The sequence below is a fragment of the Lynx rufus genome, unplaced genomic scaffold (genome assembly GCF_022079265.1).
Source record: "Lynx rufus isolate CCGP_SWC_20201006 ecotype Redwood Valley unplaced genomic scaffold, mLynRuf1.p SCAF_4, whole genome shotgun sequence".
In the NCBI taxonomy this organism is placed as follows: Eukaryota; Metazoa; Chordata; class Mammalia; order Carnivora; family Felidae; genus Lynx; species Lynx rufus.
The window spans coordinates 65218999-65240566 of NW_025814856.1; the positions used below are offsets into that span (position 1 = coordinate 65218999).

At 47.3% G+C, this 21568-nt stretch overlaps 1 protein-coding gene across 1 annotated transcript in view; it reads left to right on the forward strand.

Annotated features, from left to right (window-relative positions):
• Positions 1–19710, forward strand: part of SPATA48 (spermatogenesis associated 48) — a 56738-nt gene extending 37028 nt beyond the window's left edge. Inside the window, exons 7-10 of the mRNA XM_047095214.1 lie at positions 3583–3624; positions 4843–4950; positions 14185–14292; positions 19587–19710. Of these exons, the coding sequence (XP_046951170.1) occupies positions 3583–3624; positions 4843–4950; positions 14185–14292; positions 19587–19710 (382 nt within the window). The remainder of the gene's footprint in view (positions 1–3582; positions 3625–4842; positions 4951–14184; positions 14293–19586) is intronic.
• The last annotated feature ends 1858 nt before the right edge of the window (positions 19711–21568 follow it).

Here is a 21568-nt window from a genome sequence, read left to right on the forward strand (position 1 = left end):
GAGCGTCCGACTTCGGCTCAGGTCATGATCTTGTGGTCTGCGAGTTTGAGCCCCACGTCGGGCTCTGTGCTGACAGCTCAGAGCCTGGAGCCTGCTTCAGATTCTGTGTCTTCCTCTCTCTCTGCCCCTCCTCTGCTCATGCTCTGTCTCTCTCTGTCTCAAAAATAAATAAACATTTAAAAAAATTAAAAAAAAATATGTCTGGTGCTCCAGCCCACAGGTGAGAGAGGGGCTGAGGGGCGTATCCTCTGGAGAATATTCCAGAGACCTCAGACTTCCATCCCTGGGACAGGAAAGAGAACCCAAATCTGTCTCAGTTGCTCAGCGATGCCTGCCTGCCTTTTCTTACACCTCCTTAAAATTTAGACTATGAAATATACCACAACTATTTAAAAATAAATTGTCCTTTAAAAATGAATTTTTATATCAGTAAAAAAAAAAGATGAGGTGAAAATGTGCCAAATTATAATCGAGTTTAACTTCCGCGTCTACTGTTACAAATAGTGACAATATTGAGAAAAATATTGTCTTGTCAGCAAACTTAGATTTTGCCGAGCTGTATTCTAAAAATAATGTGTAATTTTCTTGATAAGGATCATTTAAAATATGTTTTGCCAATGTGTAAAACATCCCAATATAAAAAATAGATTCCAGCGTATATGTTGAACAGGAATCATTTTTTTAAAAAAGAGTATGACACTCAAAAAATATAAGACTCTCGAAAACAAAGCAAGCTGATGTCGCTGGTGATCATATTCAAATATCTTTTAAAAGAATAAAGATGGAAGGCATTGGTACCCGTTCTTACATTACATGAGCGCTAACAAAAATACCTTATTAGCATCTTATTTACATCATGCGGTGAAATGGCAGATAACTCACGCAGATGATAGAAATTTGTATTCTGGTTTGTACGAATCATTGCATTTTTTAAATAAGAATCAATCCGATGAATGAAAAGCTTTATGTCTTAGTCGGTAGGCCACATCTCCAAACTTTCAAGAATGCTGCTCATCCTGCAACCTTCGTCTATGCAAAGGTTGCACTGAGGATCCCACACTAAAACCTGTATGGGAATGTTTCTGTGGCTGTACTCAGAGTGCCAAAACCTAGAAACAACAAAGGTATCTTTCAACAGGCCAGTGGAAAAGTATACAGTGGATAAACATATACATGAGTATATAACCAATGTTTTAATGTTTATTTGTTCTTAATAGAGAGAGAGTTATAAGACAGAGACAGAGTACAAGCAAGGGAGGGCCAGAGAGAGGGAGACACAGAATCTGAACGAGGCTCCAGGCTCCGAGCTGTTGGCACAGAGCCCGACGTCGGGCTTGAACTCACGGACCTCGAGATCATGACCTGAGTCGAACTCAACCGACTGAGCCACCCAGGCGCCCCGGTGTGTGTGAATCTTAAATGCATTTTGCTCAGTGAAAATAGCCACACCCAAAAGGTCACATATTGTATGACTCCATTTATATGACATTTGGAAAAGGCAAAACCACAGGAAGGGGATAGAAAAATGGTGGCCAGGAGTTGGGAAGGGGGAAAGGGATGTGCATGGAGAGCCTATAAGGGGAACATTTAAGGTCATGAACTATTCTGTATGGTTCTGTGATGGTGGCCACATGACTCTTAGTGTTTGTGAAACCCAGAGAACTAACCACCACAAAGAACAAAGTTTACTGAAGGCAACGTGAACTAAGTACGTACATGGAAACACCAATACGTATCTACATACATTCCTGCCCAGGGTGCTGGGGGAATCCAGGATGGAATGCAGATTGTGACAAATGAATCTGTGCTACAAATAAATGACATGACTACACTTGAGTGGATGGGGGCAAAACCGGGTGGTCTTAAAAAAGGCTGGGCCCTAATAAATTTGGAAATAGTATTTTGACCGAAAAATATAAGGCTAAAGACAAAAGGAATGCATGGCATATAAGCGCTATACTCCAGGTGGTATGTGTGTACCCGCAGGGTGTGTTCCTGCAGGGAAGTGGGTTGGTGATTCTAATACTTCTGACATATAGGGTTGAACAAAATGAAACTTTTGGTGGGTAACAGGAGGCAAGTTTCACACTGTCAGGAGGAAATACGGGTGAGTAGGGGAGAAAGGCTAAGAGATGATCAGGACGTATCCTGTGAACTCACGTTTACTTTAATACAGATAGCAGATACAGAAATAGACATAAATATGCGGGTATACACAGACTCCTACACATCCACCCATCCCTAGCTCTGTCTGCTCAGAGGACCCGGGAGCAGGGACACCCCAGCAGCCACAACCATATCTAGCACCCACATGCTGGCTTTGAATCACCATTCTCCGATCAAAGAAATTGTGAGACCCTTGGAGAAATGGCTGATTCTGGGGTGGGTGTGGGGAAAATACAAAATAGGCCTGGAGTTCCTTGTGAGGTTGTAAATAACGGGGATCTTGTGCAAGTCACTGCACTCCGTGCTATGGCCGTTTCATCTCCACCATGGAGGATTAGACTGGATGGTCAGTAGGATCCACTCAAGATCTGTGAATGATCTGTGAATGAAGATTCTGTGTCTCAGCAAACCAGGGGCTTTGCCAAATATTGCCCCACCAATCACTAAGGAGGTGTGCAGCAAAAGGGAAACCTAGGGGGCGCCTGGGTGGCTCAGTCGGTTAAGCGGTTAAGTGTCTGACTCTTGATCTCAGCTCAGGCATTGATCTCAGGGTCATGAGCTGAAGCCCCATGTTGGGCTCTGTGGTAGGCGTGAAGCCTCCTTAAAAAATAGGGGGTGGGGGTAACCCAAGAGGGGAGGCTCTGAAATAGGGCTAAAGAGAGCAAGCAAAGGGGCGCCTGGGTGGCTCAGTCGGTTGAGTGTCCGACTTTGGCTCAGGTCATGATCTCGCGGTTCGTGAGTTCAAGCCCTGCGTCGGGCTCTGTGCTGATGGCTCAGAGCCTGGAGCCTGCTTCGGATTCTGTGTCTCCCTCTCTATCTGCTCCTCCCCTGCTCACATGCTGTCTCTCTCTCTCAAAAATAAAGATTGAAAAAAATTAAAAAAAAAAAAAAAAAGAGAAAGCAAGCAAAGACATGTGTGTCCATGACACTTGGAGTCAGTTTATTCTGCTTTGGCTTTTCACTTAAAACTACATCTTTAAATCACCTCTGTTTACCATTGCAAACTTTTATGTTTTTATTTTATTTTATTTTATTTTATTTTATTTTATTTTATTTTATTTTATTTTAAGTTTATTTATTTACTTTGAAAGAGAGAGAGAGAGAGAGAGCTAGGGAGGGGCCAAGAGGGAGAGAGAGAATCCCAAGCAGACTCCACACTGCCAACACAGAACCCAACATGGGGTTTGAACTCACAACTGTGGAATCATGACTTGAGCCAAAATCCCGAGTCGGATGCTTACCTGACTGAGCCACCCAGGAGCCCCTACATTACAAACTTTTAGAGGTTAATTCCCAGGAGGCATCTCCAAAGAGATTAAATCCCAGGAGGTATCAATAAGAGAAATACTGTAACCCTTGGATGCTTATTAAGTGAACATCACTAACTCCATTGTGCACATTTTCTCTTTCTCTCAGTGTGAGTCCAAGTTCCAGAAGCAAATACATCCCTCTTTATACGTAAGTGATACCATTTCTTAATGTTTTAAAAATTACTAGATTTACATCTAAATTGTAATTGCTTTCAGCTCAGTCATGTCTGTAATTTATTGTTTAAGACAATTTATACTTTCGAACAGAGTTCTAACGTTTTGCCAGCCCAGAGCCTGCTTAATGTCAGGACTTTCATCACAGATTTGTTAAAGATTATGATAAAAGAAAGAAAGGGGGAGCGGCATTTTTTCTGTTTCCCCAAATTGGTTATTTTATGAAGTAAAATACCCTGGATGCTCCTAATATTGGGTGTTGTCAACCAGAAAGGCTTTTATACTCGATGCGGAAGATACGACGTGCTCCCTAACACTAAGTACGGGAAAATGTGTCTCCTTTTTCTTCTGAGTTTAAATGTGGCTCTCCATGGAGAAGTCACAAGACTTCTGTGTCCTCACAGTAGTAGGGCTGTGTGGGCCCCCTAATCCCACTCCCGATGGCTTCGCCCTCGTGACCTGAGCTCCTCACACCTCCTGCTCCCGTCACCTTTGGACATTAGGATTTCAACACAGGAATACGGGAGGAGCATAAACATTCAGGTCATGGTGCCTTGGAACAGAGTAAATCCAAGAAAATGGAGGCCCTGGGCCTTTAATCTTTGCCCTTGCTGCCGCCATTACTGTGGCCTCTTCTGCCCTACGATGGAGCTGACTACTCTTTCCAACTAGTGGCCCCAGCAATGGGACAAGGACACTACGCCCTCTGGCTGACAGCACCTCCGCCTTGTCTCAGGGCCCTGAAGGCACATGGCTGGGCGCCCCAGATTCCCGGGCACCTGCCCAGGTTCCCATCTCCAACAGGAGCCTGGTTAATTCTGGCGGATGCCAGTCCCTGCCTTGCCCCCCGGGGCCAGCCTCCGGTGAAGGAGCCTCCCTGGGCTGCACAAACAGCTTCTTTCTTTGCACAAAAACACAACCCACCTGTTCCTCTCACGCTGGCCCAAACTTCAGATCACGAGAGCCTGGCAGGTGTTACTCTGTAAAAGAGGAAATCTCTTTTCTTAGTTTTTTAAGGCAAATTGTTCTATCATCATGGTTATTATTATTATTGTTGTTGCTGTTGTTGTTGTTTCAGTTTTTCATCGATTTTAGCAAATAAGATTCCCTTTGAATGTTAGGGCACTGTTTACCTCTTCTTCTGTTTTTCTTATGAAGAAACACACGTTTTCTTTTCTTGTCACGCAAACAGGGGTTGTGTGCAGTCTACAAATGCCGATGATGTTGACAACCCCTTTGGAGACATCACATCTCTCGCCAAGCCTCGGGGCTCCAGGATTCTTTATACAAACACAAGTCGGTGAGTTCCACTTGTAATTACTCCCCTTATAGTGCCATTTGGGGTGAAACACGGTGATGGGCTTTATCATAAATGAGGGAATACAAGATGGCCTGCCATCGAATGTAGTTTAAGAAGAAAGACGCCTGCTGTCCCAAAAGAAACGTAGCTCCCCACAAACGAGATCATAATTCTGTGCACTGACGGACCGGGGTGCCTTGATGCACAATAATGTAATATATCTTATATTCCATGTTTTGCATGCATGTAAAAAATATATTCACATAAACTATAAAGACATTTCATATATTATAAAATTTATATATTTTATAAATATAAATTTTATATATTTATATATTTTAAATATTTTGTATATTTAAAATTTATATATTTCATAATATATAAAATATTATATATGGTATAAGTATATTATATCATTTATATTTTATAATATACAGATAATATATACAATATATTTTTCTATATAATATACTTATATAATATATAACTTATAACATGTAATATATATTATATATAAAAATATAATTTGATATGATATAATATAATTTAAAAGTGATAATGTATAACTTACAGTTTACGATATACAATATATTATACATAAGGATATAATATAACATAAAGTTATAATATATAACTTATAATTTATAATATATTATATATGAAATATATAAGATGACATATAACTTTATATATAAAACATATATCATATTATATATTTTACATAGTATATATCTTATATAAAATAAATACAAAATATATTTAATATATAATATATAACTACATTTAATGTGTACTATTTTAAGCTATATGTATAATATGTTTATGTATAATCTATATATATATATCTATATATCTATATATAGATATATATAGATATATATATAGATATATATAGATATATGTATCTATATCTAGATATATAGATACATATATATTTTGCTTTCACCAATGGGAATATGGGGGCTCAGAGGTCAGTCACTTCCCTAGGACTCACCAGATACAGCTGGAAGTTGAAATCCTGTGCTCTTTTCATGAGCCACTGAGTTGCTGACTGCCATGGATATTATCCCAGCAGTTTCTGCCGGGAGACACAGACAAACATGCAGATTTCACGCAAAGCCAAAGTGTGAACTACCACAGTATTTTCAATGTTAATTGATTCCTTGTTTGTTTGTTTTTTGAACATCAGTTGCGCCCATGAGACAAGTTGCATTTCGCATCAGCTGTCCTTCGAACTTACTCTGTTGCAGGTTAAATTTAAGCAATGCCGTCTCCCACAATGGTCTTAAATTTCCCTGTTACCTTTTCGGACTATGTAAAGTTTTTGACCACTTGGGCAAACTATGAAGTATGTTTCGAATCTAACTTTGGTGTTAAAATATAGTTGTGTAACTTATCTCACTTAACTCTCTACATAACACACCCAAAGGAAAAGGCAAAGGAGCCTGTAAAATGGTCCAGGCACTGTGTTAAGAACTGTGGTAACATAAAGATACAAAAGACAAAGACTTGGCCCTCACATAGCTTAAGAATCTGAAGGGCAGATAAATGCTGTACACAAATAATTACGATAAAAAGCAGGATGAAAGAAGTCCCCCCAAAAGTTAGCTTAGCGTTTTCGAAGCTCAGTAGCACAGAGAGGTCACTTTCACTCGTGAGACACACGGGATGCGTGTGACGTCTGAGCTGAGTCTTGAGGAAGGATCAGTTGGTGTGATTCTTCCATAAATTTTGCAAGGGAGTTACTGCTATTCAACAGAGTAATTCTAAAGATTTTAAAAGGATAGGAGGATGGAACCACCTTAAAAATATCCTACAAGTCTAAAGATTTATTTTGTTTTTTTTCTTTTGAAATGTGCCTTTAACTTTTGCAACATTTTATGAGACATGCTGGCCAAAGAATCCAAACATATTCTCTTGGGTCATTCCTCCAAGAGAATGAAGAGAGGTTTGGCAAGCATTGTAAGAATTTGATGTAAAACATCCTATTTAGCCTGAATAACTTTGGGCCGGTCTACCTCGGCTTGCTGTGGATTTCTGTTTCTGAGGAAGTGAAATTATGCGTGGCTCCCGGAAAAGAAATTGAAGACGTTGGTTGCACTTGTCCAATTTGGCCACTAGAGGGCCACCAGGCTCGCAAAGTTTGTTTCGAATCCGGTTTCCATGTTTAAGGTCCTCTTAACCTTTTAACACAAAGAAATGGTTTTCACTTTTATTATGAAATATTAATAGATACATAAATATGTAGTGTCATAGGTAACATATAAAGTGAAATAACAAATAAAAGTCTGTGTTTTCCTGCCTCGCTAAAGAAATAGTATTTGACTATTTTAGTACCTTACTAATGTCTTCTAAGCCGTGCGTGGGTGCCTCCCAGCCTCACCACCCAGATCCCCCTTCCCAACCCAGAAGCCACGGGTCTTTGTGCTTTTCCTTACTTTGTTTTGTAGTTTACTACTTACATGTAGATGTCTAAACAAAATATATTTTTTTAAGTTTTATTTATTTATTTTGAGACAGAGAGAGAGAGAGAGAGAGACCCCATGCAAGGGAGGGGCGGAAAGAGGGAGATGGAGAATCCCACTGTCAGCACGGATCCTGACACGGGGCTCGAACTCACGAACCGAGATCATGACCTAAGCCAAGATCAAGAGTCAGATACCTAACCGACTGAGCCACCCAGGTGCCCCATAAAACATTTTATTGATGTTACGATACAGCATTGAGCCGAAAGGCAATTCAATATGATACCATTTGCATAAAATCCAAAACCCAGAAACACATAAACTTACTAACTTTGTGCTAAGTAGAGGATATGGAAGTGCCGTCCTATTCAAAAGCAAGTATCACTCTTCCTTTACTTTCTCATCATAAACTTTCTTAAAGAAAAATGTCTTCCTGATATTATTTTTAGGATTCTCCCCACAATTCGTGATACTTAGTCATGGTGGAAATATGAAACCACGTTTCAGACAGTCAAGGCCACCGACTCCTAGTTCAGGTGGTTCCATTGCTGGCATCACCAGTCTCCCAGAAAAGAGCAAAGGTTTGTCAAACTTCCCTCATTAATTGATTTTGTTTCCTGGCTACCAAGCCGTCTGACATGGCCGGGGTTTTCAAATTGCTGGTGATCGTACTCATCGTTAAAAAAAAAAAAAAAAAAAAAAAAAAAAAAAAAAAAAAAGCTTAAAGCTATTGTAGAGCCAGATCTGATCATTACAGAAAAAAAAAAAATACAGAAAAATTAGTGATGATAAAAAATAGGACCAAACTGTCTTACAAAAGCATACTCGAAGCACATAACTATGGGCATGCTATGGAACAGCCTATCTGTGCGAAGTCAGGATCCAAAATCCAAAATCCTGCCCTTTCCTGAGAAAATGGAGAGAGCGGCTGGAAATGGGTTTGCAGTGGACCAGCTGTTGGAGCTCCTGGGGTACCCTGTCCTGCATCTCACCTGGTCCAGCCCCTTGTCTTACCAACAAGGAAACTGAGGCGCAGGGGAGGGGACACACGTGCCCTGGCGGGAGAGCCCACTGGAGACGAGCTGGCCATGAACCCGTGCCTTCCACCCCCACGCCTGATGCTTTCCGGACACCGCGGGTCTGTTTTCCTAAAGCAGCCAGGCACCCCCCACCGCACCCCGACTGGGCTGTCTTCCACTAGGCTGTAATCCTTCATTTCAGAACTTTGCAGGGTTTCACATTTACTGTGCCTTCACCCAATCATCCCTGCGATGAAGCCTTTGCAAATAACGAGCACTTGTCCAAAATGGATCCCCAGGCAGGTGCTGGCCAAGGTCTGACATGGAAGAGGGTGTGTGGGGGGGGGGGGAGGGGGGCAGGTGGTGCCTTCCTGCCCGTTGCCGTGGCATGTGGCACCTTTAACAAACAAAAAACCCCCAAAGCCTTACCACAATCCAGGTTAGAGAATGGGGCTATGAATAGTAGTTCCTTACGCTGGCCGGCCGACACTTCTGCCTTTTCGGAGGGCTTTCCCGTCTATGCTCTCATTTGATTTTCAAACTAGTGTGGGGAGGCCAGAGGTGTGCCAACAGGTTCTCTCCCCATTTCACAGATGAGGAGGCCGAGGCCTGAGTGCAGGATGTGACAAAGCCACAGGTCAGTCATCTCCGGAGGGGCCAAGAGCAGATCCTTCTCACCCCCCACCCCCCGGGGCGAGCTGGGGGGGGAGGCCTTCTTCTCACAAGGACACGCCCTCTGCCTCCAGGGAAGTAGCGGTTCCGGGGCTCCAGCCTGCGGACAAACCAAGCCTTCCGGCTGTTTCTGTGTCCGCTTCCATTTGGAGAGATTCGAAGACCAGAGAAAGAACAAGTATAGGCACTTGACGAGGATAATGATAAAACTACAGTTGCTGAACAGATCTTGGGGCCATGACGTGTTACGCTCTGAGAAACACGGCCCCGTGACCAAAATGATCCTGGTCCTGCAGCCGCCTTCTCTCAGCCCTCAGGCCCAGCCTTGACCCTGCCCAGCCCCTGCCCCTCCCGCTGCACCGTGCCCCGCCCCCTACAGGGGAGCTACAGTCCCCTGACCACAGCACAGTGTGGCTCAGAGAGCTTCAGTTCAGTGGTCCAAGGTCACATGGCTGGGAGGGGCGGCCCTGAAGTTCACGGCCAGCCTCTCTGACCTCTGACCCTGTGCTGCCTTCTGTCTCCCTCTCACACGCACCCCCAACCCCGCCTTACTTTTCATCGGTGGTCTTTGCCCCACTCGGGTTTTTCCAACCTCTACACGTGCATTGAAAGTGTTCTCATTGATGCGAAAGCCGCCAGGAATGGGCCTGGTTGATTTCTGCCTGGATGTGTGCCTGACACAGAACGGCTCTCAGGGCAAGATTGTCGGATCGATTTGAACTTGAACGTGCACCCACACCCTGAATACATGCCCAGCAGCGGAAGGTAGCTGAGCTCTCCCGCCTGGGCTGGGGGCCCTGGGTGGGAGGGCACGGGGGCATCGCCCAGCAATCCGTCCGGGGCTCCTGGGTCCAGCCGGTTCTGCCACCTGCTACGACGCGGGACTTAGACTTTCTCTAAAACTTCATTTTCAGCATCCATACGATAGGCATGATCCTTAGGATCCACAACGCAGGGTCTGGCGAGAATTAAGTCCATTTGCACAAGCGTTTAAAACAGTGGCTGGGACACAGCGTGCGCTCACAGGGCTTTGGTCCTGTCTGTGGACGGGGAAGAAGCTGTCTGCGCGCTGAAATCCCAACCCACGTACACCCTGCCTGTGTGCCACATACAACATGCTGTCCCCGTGTTTTCTTTATTTCCTGTTTAACTTTTAATTACACACCATCTGTGCTTCCTTTTCTAAGAGGCTCACTAAATTCCTTACGTTCTAAAATTATTTAATTTGTATTTTATCATGCCAGGTTGAGCCAAAGCAGTTAGTTGCAAACTTAAGCAATAATTTCTTCACATGTGCCCGTTAATGGACAAAATCCAGGCTTATTCCGGGGTACGGAAGAAGGTGTTTAAAGGACCAGAAGTTGTGGAGAAAGACAAAAAAAAATGAAGACTTCTCTTATTTTTATTCTTTTTTGATTTTTTTTTAATGTTTATTTAGTTTTAAGAGCGAGAGAGAGAGAGCACGAGGCGGGAGGGGCAGAGAGAGAGAGGGAGACATAGAATCCGAAGCAGGCTCCAGGCTCCGAGCCGTCAGCACAGGGCCCGACGCGGGGCTCGAATTCACGAACTGTGAGATCATGACCTGAGCCCCCCAGGCGCCCCTCTACTTCTCTTATTTTTAAATGAGTTCCTGCTTTTCTCTACTTTCCCTAAGTGGCAGAAGGGGGTCTTTGAACGTGGAACCAACCCAGAAGTCCATGCGAAAGCCTGCATAGTGTAGCACCTTGAAAAGATGTCTCCTGCCCCTAGAAAATCATGTCACCTGTCAGCAGCAGGGCCGGGTCCCCCGAAGGCGACTCTCTTCTTGCCAGAAGGTCAACATGTGGCACTCAAGGTGGGAAAAAAGTCCCCTTGTGATATCCCTGAAAAGGGGCAATTTGAGCAGATTTAGAAGCGGCGTGGGTAAGGACTTTCGTTTTCAAATATTTGGCAGTGTATTGAGCAGCTGAATTCTTTTCTTAAGCCTAAGCGGCTTCTCTTTAATTTAGCCTCCTGGCTCATGGTTTGTTGTTATTGGATGTGATGTAACGTAACATTATGTCATTATTATAATGTAATGTCTAATACCACTTGGCGTCAATAACCCGTGCGCCACGAGGCACGTATAGCTGTATGATGTTTTCTATCAAGTTCTTCTTTCGATTGACAAAACCGTTCCCTTCCATCTTTGACTTCTTAACTGCTCTAATGGAAGGGCTATGACTTTAGAGGCATTTCAATTCTGCAGGTGTTTTTAGGGGCAGTGGAAAAAAACATCTCACACAGAGGAAGGGGATTTCCTCTGTAACATGCATGGAAGCTTTAAAGAAGGTTTGGGGGAAAGACGTACACATGAATAATTCTGCCTCGGTTTTTGCTACCTCTCCCTGACACACAGCTACCCTTGAAGAAAATTCCAGCAAATCCTAAAGGGCACTTCCTAGAATTTGGCAACACTGATTTGATCACCCGAGTCCCTCCAACAGACCTGAAAATGCAACTCTGAAATAGGGATTTCCAAACCTCCATGCACAGCTTATCTAGAATTATCTAGACAGATTTTGAAGATCCCGATTCCCAAGTCACCTCCCGCCCTCCCCCTCCACCCTGCACCAGTGAAATCAGAACGTCTGGGGGCTGGGAGTCAGGCATGGGTACCTTTGAAAAATCCCCGTGAGTTTCCAGTATGTGGGGACATTTGGAAACCACTGTCTGAACATCTATATAGCCGGCCTCTGCTGGATAAACCTCATAGGCTCCACCTACCGGGCTCCTATTTTAGAAATTTCTCATTGCTTTTAAATCTTGTATTTCAACTGAAATGAGTTGAGCCCCACCTAAGTGCTGAAGATCCTCTGGTTGCTTTCACATTCATTGAATCCCTTGAATCCCGGAGGAGCCTTAAAGAGGTGAATGGTGTCCTATCCCTGCTGCAGGTGACTGGGCTGAGGCCCAGAGGGCTTCCCTCGCTGGAGGAAAAACTCACAGTTGGTTAAGGGGCACGTCAGGCTTGGAAGGGAGGCCTGGGTCCCCGAGCTTTTCCGTCACCTCATTTACCTAGTCTCCCAGGAACCAGTAACGTGTACGTTTTTTTCTGCTATTGCCATTGATGTAAATTCCCTTCACTCTGTTAGAGGGGAGATACCAAGGGGCCACACCACAACCCATGTCCAGGGGTTCGGGGGGGGACACCCAGCATCTGCACTGGGAACTGCTACCTTTTCCCCACCAAACACGTCCATAGCTGGCATCCTCACCCCCTCTCGTGGCAGAGGCAGTAAGGCTCCGAGAGATCACGTCTCCGGTCCAGACCTGCGAGCTGATGGGCCGATTCCCTGGGTTCGAATCTGGGCCCTGACCCTCGGGCACACACCCGCGTCGCCACCCCCTCTCCGCCATCTGCCCCCTCCCCTGCCACTGTAAGAAACAACGTCCCTGGGGGCGCCTGGGTGGCGCAGTCGGTTAAGCGTCCGACTTCAGCCAGGTCACGATCTCGCGGTCCGTGAGTTCGAGCCCCGTGTCAGGCTCTGGGCTGACGGCTCGGAGCCTGGAGCCTGTTTCCCATTCTGTGTCTCCCTCTCTCTCTGCCCCTCCCCCGTTCATGCTCTGTCTCTCTCTGTCCCAAAAATAAATAAACGTTGAAAAAAAAAATTAAAAAAAAAAAAAAAAAGAAACAACGTCCCTGAAGCCCCATGCTTGGAAAATTTCTCCTCAGGCAAATGGTTCCTGGACGTCTCCTTTGGTTGATTGGGTTTGTGGGAAGGCCCCAGATGCAAGCAATGCACCCGGAGGAACCGCTCCCTTGACCGGGACAGAGGCTCGGCATTGCATTGCGTCTGTGCATCCATCTAGAATGAGGGACCGCACCAATGTCATGTCACACTCTCAAAGGAGTGGCCCGGGGATGGGAAACGCCACCGCCGAGTGAGCAGAAGGGCAACCTGTTGTCTGGCCCTGTCCCTGCTCCTGGCACATCAGCGGTGGTGATCTTCCTCCCTCCCTTTAAGCCCTGAAAGGATGCTCGGAACTTGAGTCCACAAAGATCATGTCCTGTTTGAGTGAGAGCCAAGGTTTGCACACAGTAGTTTCTTGCTCCTTGAAATACAGTTTATGTATCTATTTTTCAAATGTTTTATTTATTTTTGAGAGAGACAGAGAACACAAGTGGAGGAGGGGCAGAGAGAGAGGGACAGAGGATCTAAGTACAGACTCAGTACAGACGGAGCCTAAGTACAGACTGACAGCACAGAGCCTGACGTGGGGCTTGAACTCATAAACCGTGAGACCATGACCTGAGCTGAAGTTGGATGCTTAACCAACTGAGCCACCCAGGCGCCCCCTTGAAATACAGTTTAAATTCCCTATTGTCCCTCGCTCCTGAGGCCAAGGCCACAGGTCTTAAGCAGCAGGGGGGAACTAAACCCACACAGCCCTGCTCCAGCCTCACCTCTCCCTCAGCAAATAATTTACTTAAAGGCACTTGTGTGCAGGGGCACCTGGGTGGCCCAGCCTGTTAAGCGTCTGACTTCAGCTCAGGTCATGAAGTCAGGGTTCGTGAGTTCAAGCCTCACATCAGGCTCTGCGCTGGCAGCTCAGAGCCTTCTTGGGATTCTCTCTCTCCCTTTCTCTCTGCCCCTCCCCTGCTCACTCACCCTCTCTCTCAAAATTAATTAAAGAAAACGAAATTACATGAAATCAGGAATGCAGTATAATAGCGACAAGAACATATTATTTTCAAATCACAGTCATGTGTCTCCTAGTGCTGGAGTCAGCACGACAGAGTCACGTGTGGGGCACAGGTCGGCTGTCCTGCAAAGAACCAACGTCTGCCTTCAACGGGAGACAGCTCGGCCACGAATCACGTCTGTAAAATACATGCAAAGTTCAAAGACTAGGAAAACACGGGCTGGAAAGAAGTTTCTGCGGTCCTAGAGTAGGGCCACTATCGGGGCATCTCCAAGTCAGCATTTCCTGTTTGCCGGCCCGATTTCCAGCACCTTCCTTTGCACCTTTCTACGTGGGTGCTGGTGACAAGGACTCGTTCACAAATGCCTGTTTTCATTCCCTCTCTCCCCCTCCCTTTTAACTCTTTCCTTCAGCTCTGCCAATATTCCAGGATACACCGGTAAGGTTCATTTCACAGCCAGCCACCCAGCAAATTCTGATATTCCATCAACGGCCCCATCGCCAGACTCAGAAGTGTACCGGTGAGTATTAAGTCCCATCACTCAGGGCATTCAGATCCTCCAGGCGGGGCGGGGGAGGGTCCTCATTATGGTCGTTCCGCTAAAGAACAATTAACTACAAAGAGCAAATTTACATCAGGGTGTCAAATCCAAAAGACAGAAGAGTTCATTTCCCTGCTGTGGTGGCAAAAAGGAGCCCTATAGGAAGACACTCCCGCCGCGTTAGGTAAACAGCAGGCCTGCCTCTTGGACTCACAGCTTTGCACACACACGACCCTCCTGCATCGACACCGGAACACGCCTGGGTGCATGGAACACACCCCATGAGACGCACGTTCGCTTCCCCCGAATCGCCACCTTCTGTTTCAGAAGAGACAACATTCTGTTGAAAGTCGACATACGGTTTTAAACACCGGTTCGCAAATTGAAAGCTGGAGATGTTAGATGGAAGGTTATCGCCGACCCCGTCGTTCGGAGCTGCCCGAGAGGAGCTGCGCGCTGCTGCTCGTTATGACTCAAATTTGAAAACATTTGATGGAAGTTCCGGCCTCGCAAACAAGATGACGGTTTTGAAAAATGCAAACTCAGAGGTCTTAACCAGGTCCAGTCGCTGGCTCCCACAAAGAAATAAACTACCCCAGTAGGTCCCTGTGCGCCCTAGAGGCGGAGGGAGGCGGTGCTCCCTCGCTACCCCCCAGAGGGTGCCTTTTCTCCTTTTGGTCTTAGCAAACATTTATTGGGCATCTGCTCTGGGCCCAGGCGCTGTTCGAAGCGCTGAGCGCATGGGCTGAACAGACACGAGGCTCGCTTTCAGGACCTTATGTGCCGGTGTGACCGACGGAGGGCACAGACGCCCACAAGTCACTGGGGGAATAAGATGATTTCAGCGAGTGCAGTGAAGGAGAAAAGGCAGGGAGATGCCATAGCCAGTGCCTGGACAGGGTGCTGATTTAGCTCGGCGGTCAGAGAGGGCTTTCTGAGGAGGTGACCCTCAGGTGGGAGTTTTCCCGGGTTTCTTACCTGTTCTGAAAGGCAGCAAGGGTAAAGGGACTCCTGGGCCCAGGTGGGCAGTTGGTATGGCTGTGTGCTAGTCCCCAGGAAGTCACAGGAGTTAGACCCAGTTTGCATGGAGCTCACTGGCTAGTGGTGAGCAAGAAACACACCGCTGGAGTCCGAGGATGACAAGTGTCACCACAATCGTGTCCCTGACGTGGGTGAGCTCTTCCTCTCCACCGGGCTACCCAAGTGCTTTGTGCTTAACTGACCCACCTCCCCAACCCAGAAAGCCTGTGAGGAAGATGCTCTTGTTTTCCCGTTTTACGGGTGAGGAAAGGGAGGCAGACACAAGGTTCTAGGCGAATTCTAGGAAGGCTTCATGGAGGAAGGGTTACTTTGGACGAGGGCCCTTGGTCTCATAGATATTTGGGGGGCCAGGCTGTGTGTGGCAAGGCTGGCTTCCTCCAGGGATCCCACACACGAAGGCCCTCACTACACAACCATGGACCACAGGAGAGCCTCGTGTGGCCCTGTGTCTGAGGCACCCAGATCATTCCACACCCTGTGCACAGGACCTGGTTCCTCAGGCAGGGACCAAGTGGGGGACGTGCCTGCTGACACAGGGCTTCCTCAACTGATCTAAATTCTGGGTTTGCTGATTGCTTAGGCTCTGGGCCATCTGACGAGATGCATTTTGAAGGAGGACATTGGCTTTCTAGGCTAGTGTTTTGCATCCAACCAGTTTTCTCTCAAGACACATTTTCAAAGGTCACAGGTCCAGTCGCAAAGGCAGGACTGGCAGAAATTGAGACAATTAGTGTAATTTTATTTCACTGAAGGGCCCAAGGAAGCAATGGCGCAATTAAATGCATCCAAATGTCTGTCGTAAAGACGTAGCTCCCAGAAGGCTGGAAAAACACACCGTGTCTGAGCGGTTAATGACGGAGGAGAGGCCCGATGATGTTTTCCCAGGGCAATGCCAACCTTCCTCATCTCTGGCCTTCTTCCTTCAGGATCCACCTTCTCTCCCCAAACGTCTTGGGCCGCATCCCTGATGCCCTGTTGGTATAGCATGTTTCCACAGCCCCAGGATCTAGCTGTCCAGTGTTCTACTATGTCCCAAAGAAGTCTGTATTTCTTTTTTTATTTTTTTAAATGTTTATTTACCATTGAGAGACAGAGAGACACAGAGCATGAGCAGGGGAGGGGCAGACAGAGACGGAGACACAGAATCGGAAGCAGGCTCCAGGCTCTGAGTTGTCAGCACAGAGTATGACGTGGGGCTCGAACTCGCAAACTAGGAGATCATGACCCAAGCTGAAGTCGGACGCTTAACTGACTGAGCCACCCAGGTGCCCTGAAGCTTGTATTTCTAAGTGGAAAACCATCCTCCACTGTTACTGCTACTGTTATGACTATTTCTAGTGTCACCAGTGCTGCTCCTGCTGTTACTAGTGTCACTACTGCTGTTGCTAATGTTACTACTGCTATTCCTACTTGAGAAAAGAACTTGAGTCTTCGGCCAACCCTCCAGCCCAGGTTTAGGCCCCTTGCTGACCCCCCGGGAAGGCCCCACACTCGCCCCTCATATCTTGCACACACACCACTGTCATCTTGCTGTCTCAGAGTAGGGACCGAGGACCCTCCGAGGCAGCTTCTCTGGGGTTCTTATTCTTGGGGTGCACAGAGGCTCTGGAGACACAGTGGCAGCACCCAAGGGTGACAAGGAAGCGACCAACCCCTGTTGGGCCAGGTGCCCAAATCTCCATCCCTGTGCCCACCCCTAATGGCTGCACCTGCAGGCACTGGGGCTTGGCAGTGCGGAAGCACGGTGGGGTGCTCAGATTTTACAAAGCACTCTCTGGGGTGCCGGGTGGCTCAGTGGGTTAAGCATCTGACTCTTGATCTCTGCTCAAGCCCCATGTCGGGCTCTGCACTGACAGTGTAGAGCCTGCTTGGGATTCTCTCACTCTCTGTCTCTCTCTCTCTCTCTCTCTACTCCCCATCCCCCCCTCTCAAAATAAATAAATAAGCATTGAAAAAATAAAAATAAATAAATGAAGATAGAAAGCATTCTGTAACATGAGGAGGCACCCGTGATCAGAGAAAACCGGACTTTGGAGATTCTCCGTCATGAAATATGTCCTCTCAATTTTGTGACACCATATGTCCTGTAACTTTGCTAGAACTTTCTTGTGGAAGTGCGAGTCCGGGTCGGGTCTCTGATGAGTATCTTGAGAACTGAGTGAGCTGACTTCCTCCTGACAGTGTCTGCCTGACCCTCTGCATCTTTTCTGCTGTTTCTGAGAGGCCGCGTGCACACGGGCACGTGCTGGGCACTCCTGGACCCTGGCTCCAGCATGCACCCTCCCTGCCGGCCTGGAGCCCACCTCTGCCGCTGCCCCGTGGGCGCCTGCAGCCCACCCCCAGGCGAGCCGGTCCCCTGGCCTCTCCCCCACTCCCGCGTCAGAGCCTTTTCTCCCACCAGGGCCTCCATCTCCTTCCCCCCACCAAGACGAGTTCTTTCTTCCAAAAGCTTCATCTTTCCCTCAGAGTGCTTGGCCGTCTCTAGCCCTGCCCCCCCACTCTTGCTTGGGGAGAAACCCAGCCACCACTCCCCACCCCAGCCCCTCCCCCACCCCCTGACCCCCTCCCCCCACCGCGGCCCCACCCCAGCCACCTCTGTGCTGTAGAAATCAAAGATGTCCTCTCTGAGCAGGCATTTCTCTGCCCTCCTTCCTCTCCCTTCTAAGCTTCTTTCAGAGGGAAACACCCAGTCTCCCTTTCCAGTCTGCCTCCCGCACCCTCCCCACCCACTCTCCCTCACGCTCCTGCAGTCTGCATGCAGACATCACCGGTCAACCAAAATGCACCTGCCCCCAGACGGCAGGCTGGTTAAGACCACCAGGAAAGGAGGGGCCGTGCACCCCTCGTGGTGCAGAGTTCCCAGTGGGAGACCATTGTGCCGGGTTGGGATTAAGTGAGCTAGGCCTTGAATGCCAATGCCAAGGGGCTGACGTCCATGTGGTCCCGGTAACAGGTTTTGAGCCAGGTGTACAGGCCCCCAGCTGCATTTTAGAGTGATATTGAGATGAGACGCAGAACAGCAAGGAGGGAGAGGAGTGGACGAGACTCAAGTGCGGGAGAGCGCAGGGGTGGATGAGACGGGGGTTGTGAATCTCCCATTCGGAGAGCATGAGAATGCACATAGGGGCTTCTCCTGCCTGCCACTTCCATCACAGGGCAGCGTCCCCTGTGTGTTCCCTCATGCCGCAAGGCCACCTTCACAGAAGCTTGAGTTTGTACCCCAGCAGCCATTTTCCACGACACAATAAAAAACCATGACTTCACGATAATCATAGCGTGTTTTAAAAAGCCACTTTGGGTTGAGTTGCTGTGCGCTCCGTAACTTTTGCCACGTATGAACACCGCATTCTGTGTGTGTGTGTGTGTGTGTGTGTGTGTGATTCAAGCGGCAGCAAAAGTGACCCCGGCTGTATGCAGTCATCCAAGAGAGTTGGCGTGGCCTGTGTCCACCCTGTGAAGACCACCTCTGGGCATGAACACTGATTGGGAAAGCGTTGTTTGTGTAGCGTTCTACGTATTTAGTTATCTTCTTTCAATTCTTGCAACACAGAGAGCAATTTTCCCCGCTGGGTAAATGAGCCAACGAAGACACATGTGAGGTTGAGCATGTCCTGTGAGAGCAGTCAGCTTAACCCTGCTGGCAGGGGGAAACCGAGTCCCAGCCCTGCATGTGGCTGGTCCCACCCCCGCCTTGAGCCTCTCCCCACGAGCCCTGTGCCCTCCCACGCCGCTCTCCCTGTACCCCTTCTTCATCTACCAGCCTGCTTTCATCACAACCCACTTAACTCCTCCCTGACATAGACTGTGGGAGGGGAAGGTGGGGAGGACTTCCTTCCCCAGCCCAGAGAGGTGACTCTTCCTCTCTGTTCCTGTTGTCCCAGCCTCACCCGCACAGAAGCTTCGTGTTGTAACTTTTGATTACTTCCTTTTGACTACATTTTCTATATTCTTAGCGCCTACTGTAATTCTAGGCACAGAGTAGACTTTCAGTCGATGAAACTGATTGCAATGTTACGCACATAATGCAATAAATGAAACCGAAGGCAAATAAAGGAAATAAACGAAACGATGCACACAAGGATGAATCATTCCCAGTCTCCGTGTGCTCTCCTGACCCTCATTCTCCACCCTGAATATGTGTCTCACTGGAAAATAGATAAGGTTATGTGTTTTTATGTTTATCGTATGGGTCATTTTCTTTCTTTTTTTTTTCCCCTGCCACCCTGTCACAGCATCTTACGGAAAGAAATGGCAGTTGACCTCTTCCGTCACCAGGCACCGCTGTCTCGAATGGTCACAACTGTAAAACCCTACAATCCCTTCAATAAAAAGGACAAGGAAAGTGTAGGCTACTGACAAATGCCTGCCCTCTGAATGGGACATACAATCTTCAGCCTTGGGGAGGCACTGTGCATGGTACAATGGGGAAATAAAAAACCCAGGCATGTTCTGGGTGTGTCTGTAGAGGTCTGATGAAGTCTGGTGTTCTTTTCTGCCTGAGGCAGAGTGTCCTGGAGCCCAACCTCAGTTCCTTGCCTGACCGGGGCTTGGAATGCCACCATTCCATGACGGCAGCCAAGGTTTTTGGGAAGCCATCAGTAGCAATGTTTCTATTTCTAGAAGATTCCTCTTTAGAGTTGGAATGCCAGGCCTACCTAGAGGGTTCATGTCTTGACCAAGTTAATGCAGTGATTGTAACTGTAGAGCATACATCACAAAGTTGGTTACCATAGACTATCCAATCAAAACCCCATATGTTCTGAATGGGAAAACTGAGTGGCTGAGAGAGAAAGTGGGGGTGTTCCTTCCATAGAGGGCATCACATGGGGGCAGGATCTAGGATAAAGGACAAAACCATCCCTTGCCTGGCTGTTGTATTTCTCTTTCAGGAAAAAAAAAGCAGGGGCACCTGGGGGGCTCAGTCGGTTGAGCGTCTGACTTCGGCTCAGGTCATGATCTCATGGTTTGTGAGTTCAAGCCCCACGTCGGGCTCTGTGCTGACAGCTCGGAGCCTGGAGCCTGCTTCCGATTCTGTGTCTCCCTCTCTCTCTGCCCTCCCCAACTTGCGCTCTGTCTCTCTCTGTCTATCAAAAATAAATAAAATGCAAAAAAAAAAACAACAAACATTTATAAAGAAAAAGAAAAAGAAAAAAAGCATCCCCGCAGGCTCCATGAGGCCCAAGGGACAGCAGTGACCAGTCCCATCCACTTTAGGGTCAGTGTGTGGACCTTGGCCAGACAGAGCACCAGCTCCAGAATCACTCAAGAGTGAATGTGGGCCAAACGGGATCCCGCCAGCCTCCCAAATGTAGTTTTACTGGTATACATGTAAAGTTTATTTATATCTGCCTACCCATATCCATAGGTCCTGTCAAGAGTTTATAACGTGCTCTCTCAAATCTTAGCTCATTTGACCCCGCAACCTCCCGCTGCAGGCATTTTACAAATACCTTGCTACTTGATGAAACAAACAGAAACAGAAAAAAGGCGGGGCGGGGCGGGGGGGAGTTCACCCTATGTTCCTAGGCTTTTCAGAAGGATTTTTCAGGGTTTCTTCCTGCTTTCTTCTTCCAAGGGCTTCCAAGAGACAGCACGTCAAGCAAACGTGTATAAGCTCTGCTCATTCTTTTGAAAAAGGGCAAAATTGGCTGTTTTTGTTTGGGGACGGGGTATTGCCTCAGCCGACCTCCACAGATCTGGATATTGGCTCCCCAGACCCTCTGCATGAGCTGCCGTTCCTTCCAGAACAGGCAGGAAGGCACGCGTCCATTTGTCCTGGGAAGTTGACTTGCTTTCACAGAAAAGGAATGACTTCACCTGAACCTAATCTCGTGGCCTAATTATTCTCAGAACAAGCAATTCTGTTTGAAAAAAAAAAATCAGACCAAAACAGAAATCTTCATCTCTGGAAGATTCTCACCCAAACACAAATGGGAAGGATTAGCCCTGTCCAGGAAATAGATTAATGCAGGTACCAGAGATTACGTTTTGTGGTAAACATCCCTGGCAGCCCACTTTGTCAGGAGGTGTTATCGCTCAAAGTCTGAGGCACCTGTTTGTTCTTCTGGGCCTTTCTATGGCAGAGCACCAGTGGCACCTGATCTTGGCATTCTGCAGGCTACGATAACCATTTCCATCCTCTACAGTGCAGGTAACCGGACAGCTATCAGAGCGCTGAGCACCTTCTAAGCTGCTTCTAGAACGATGCTGGCTT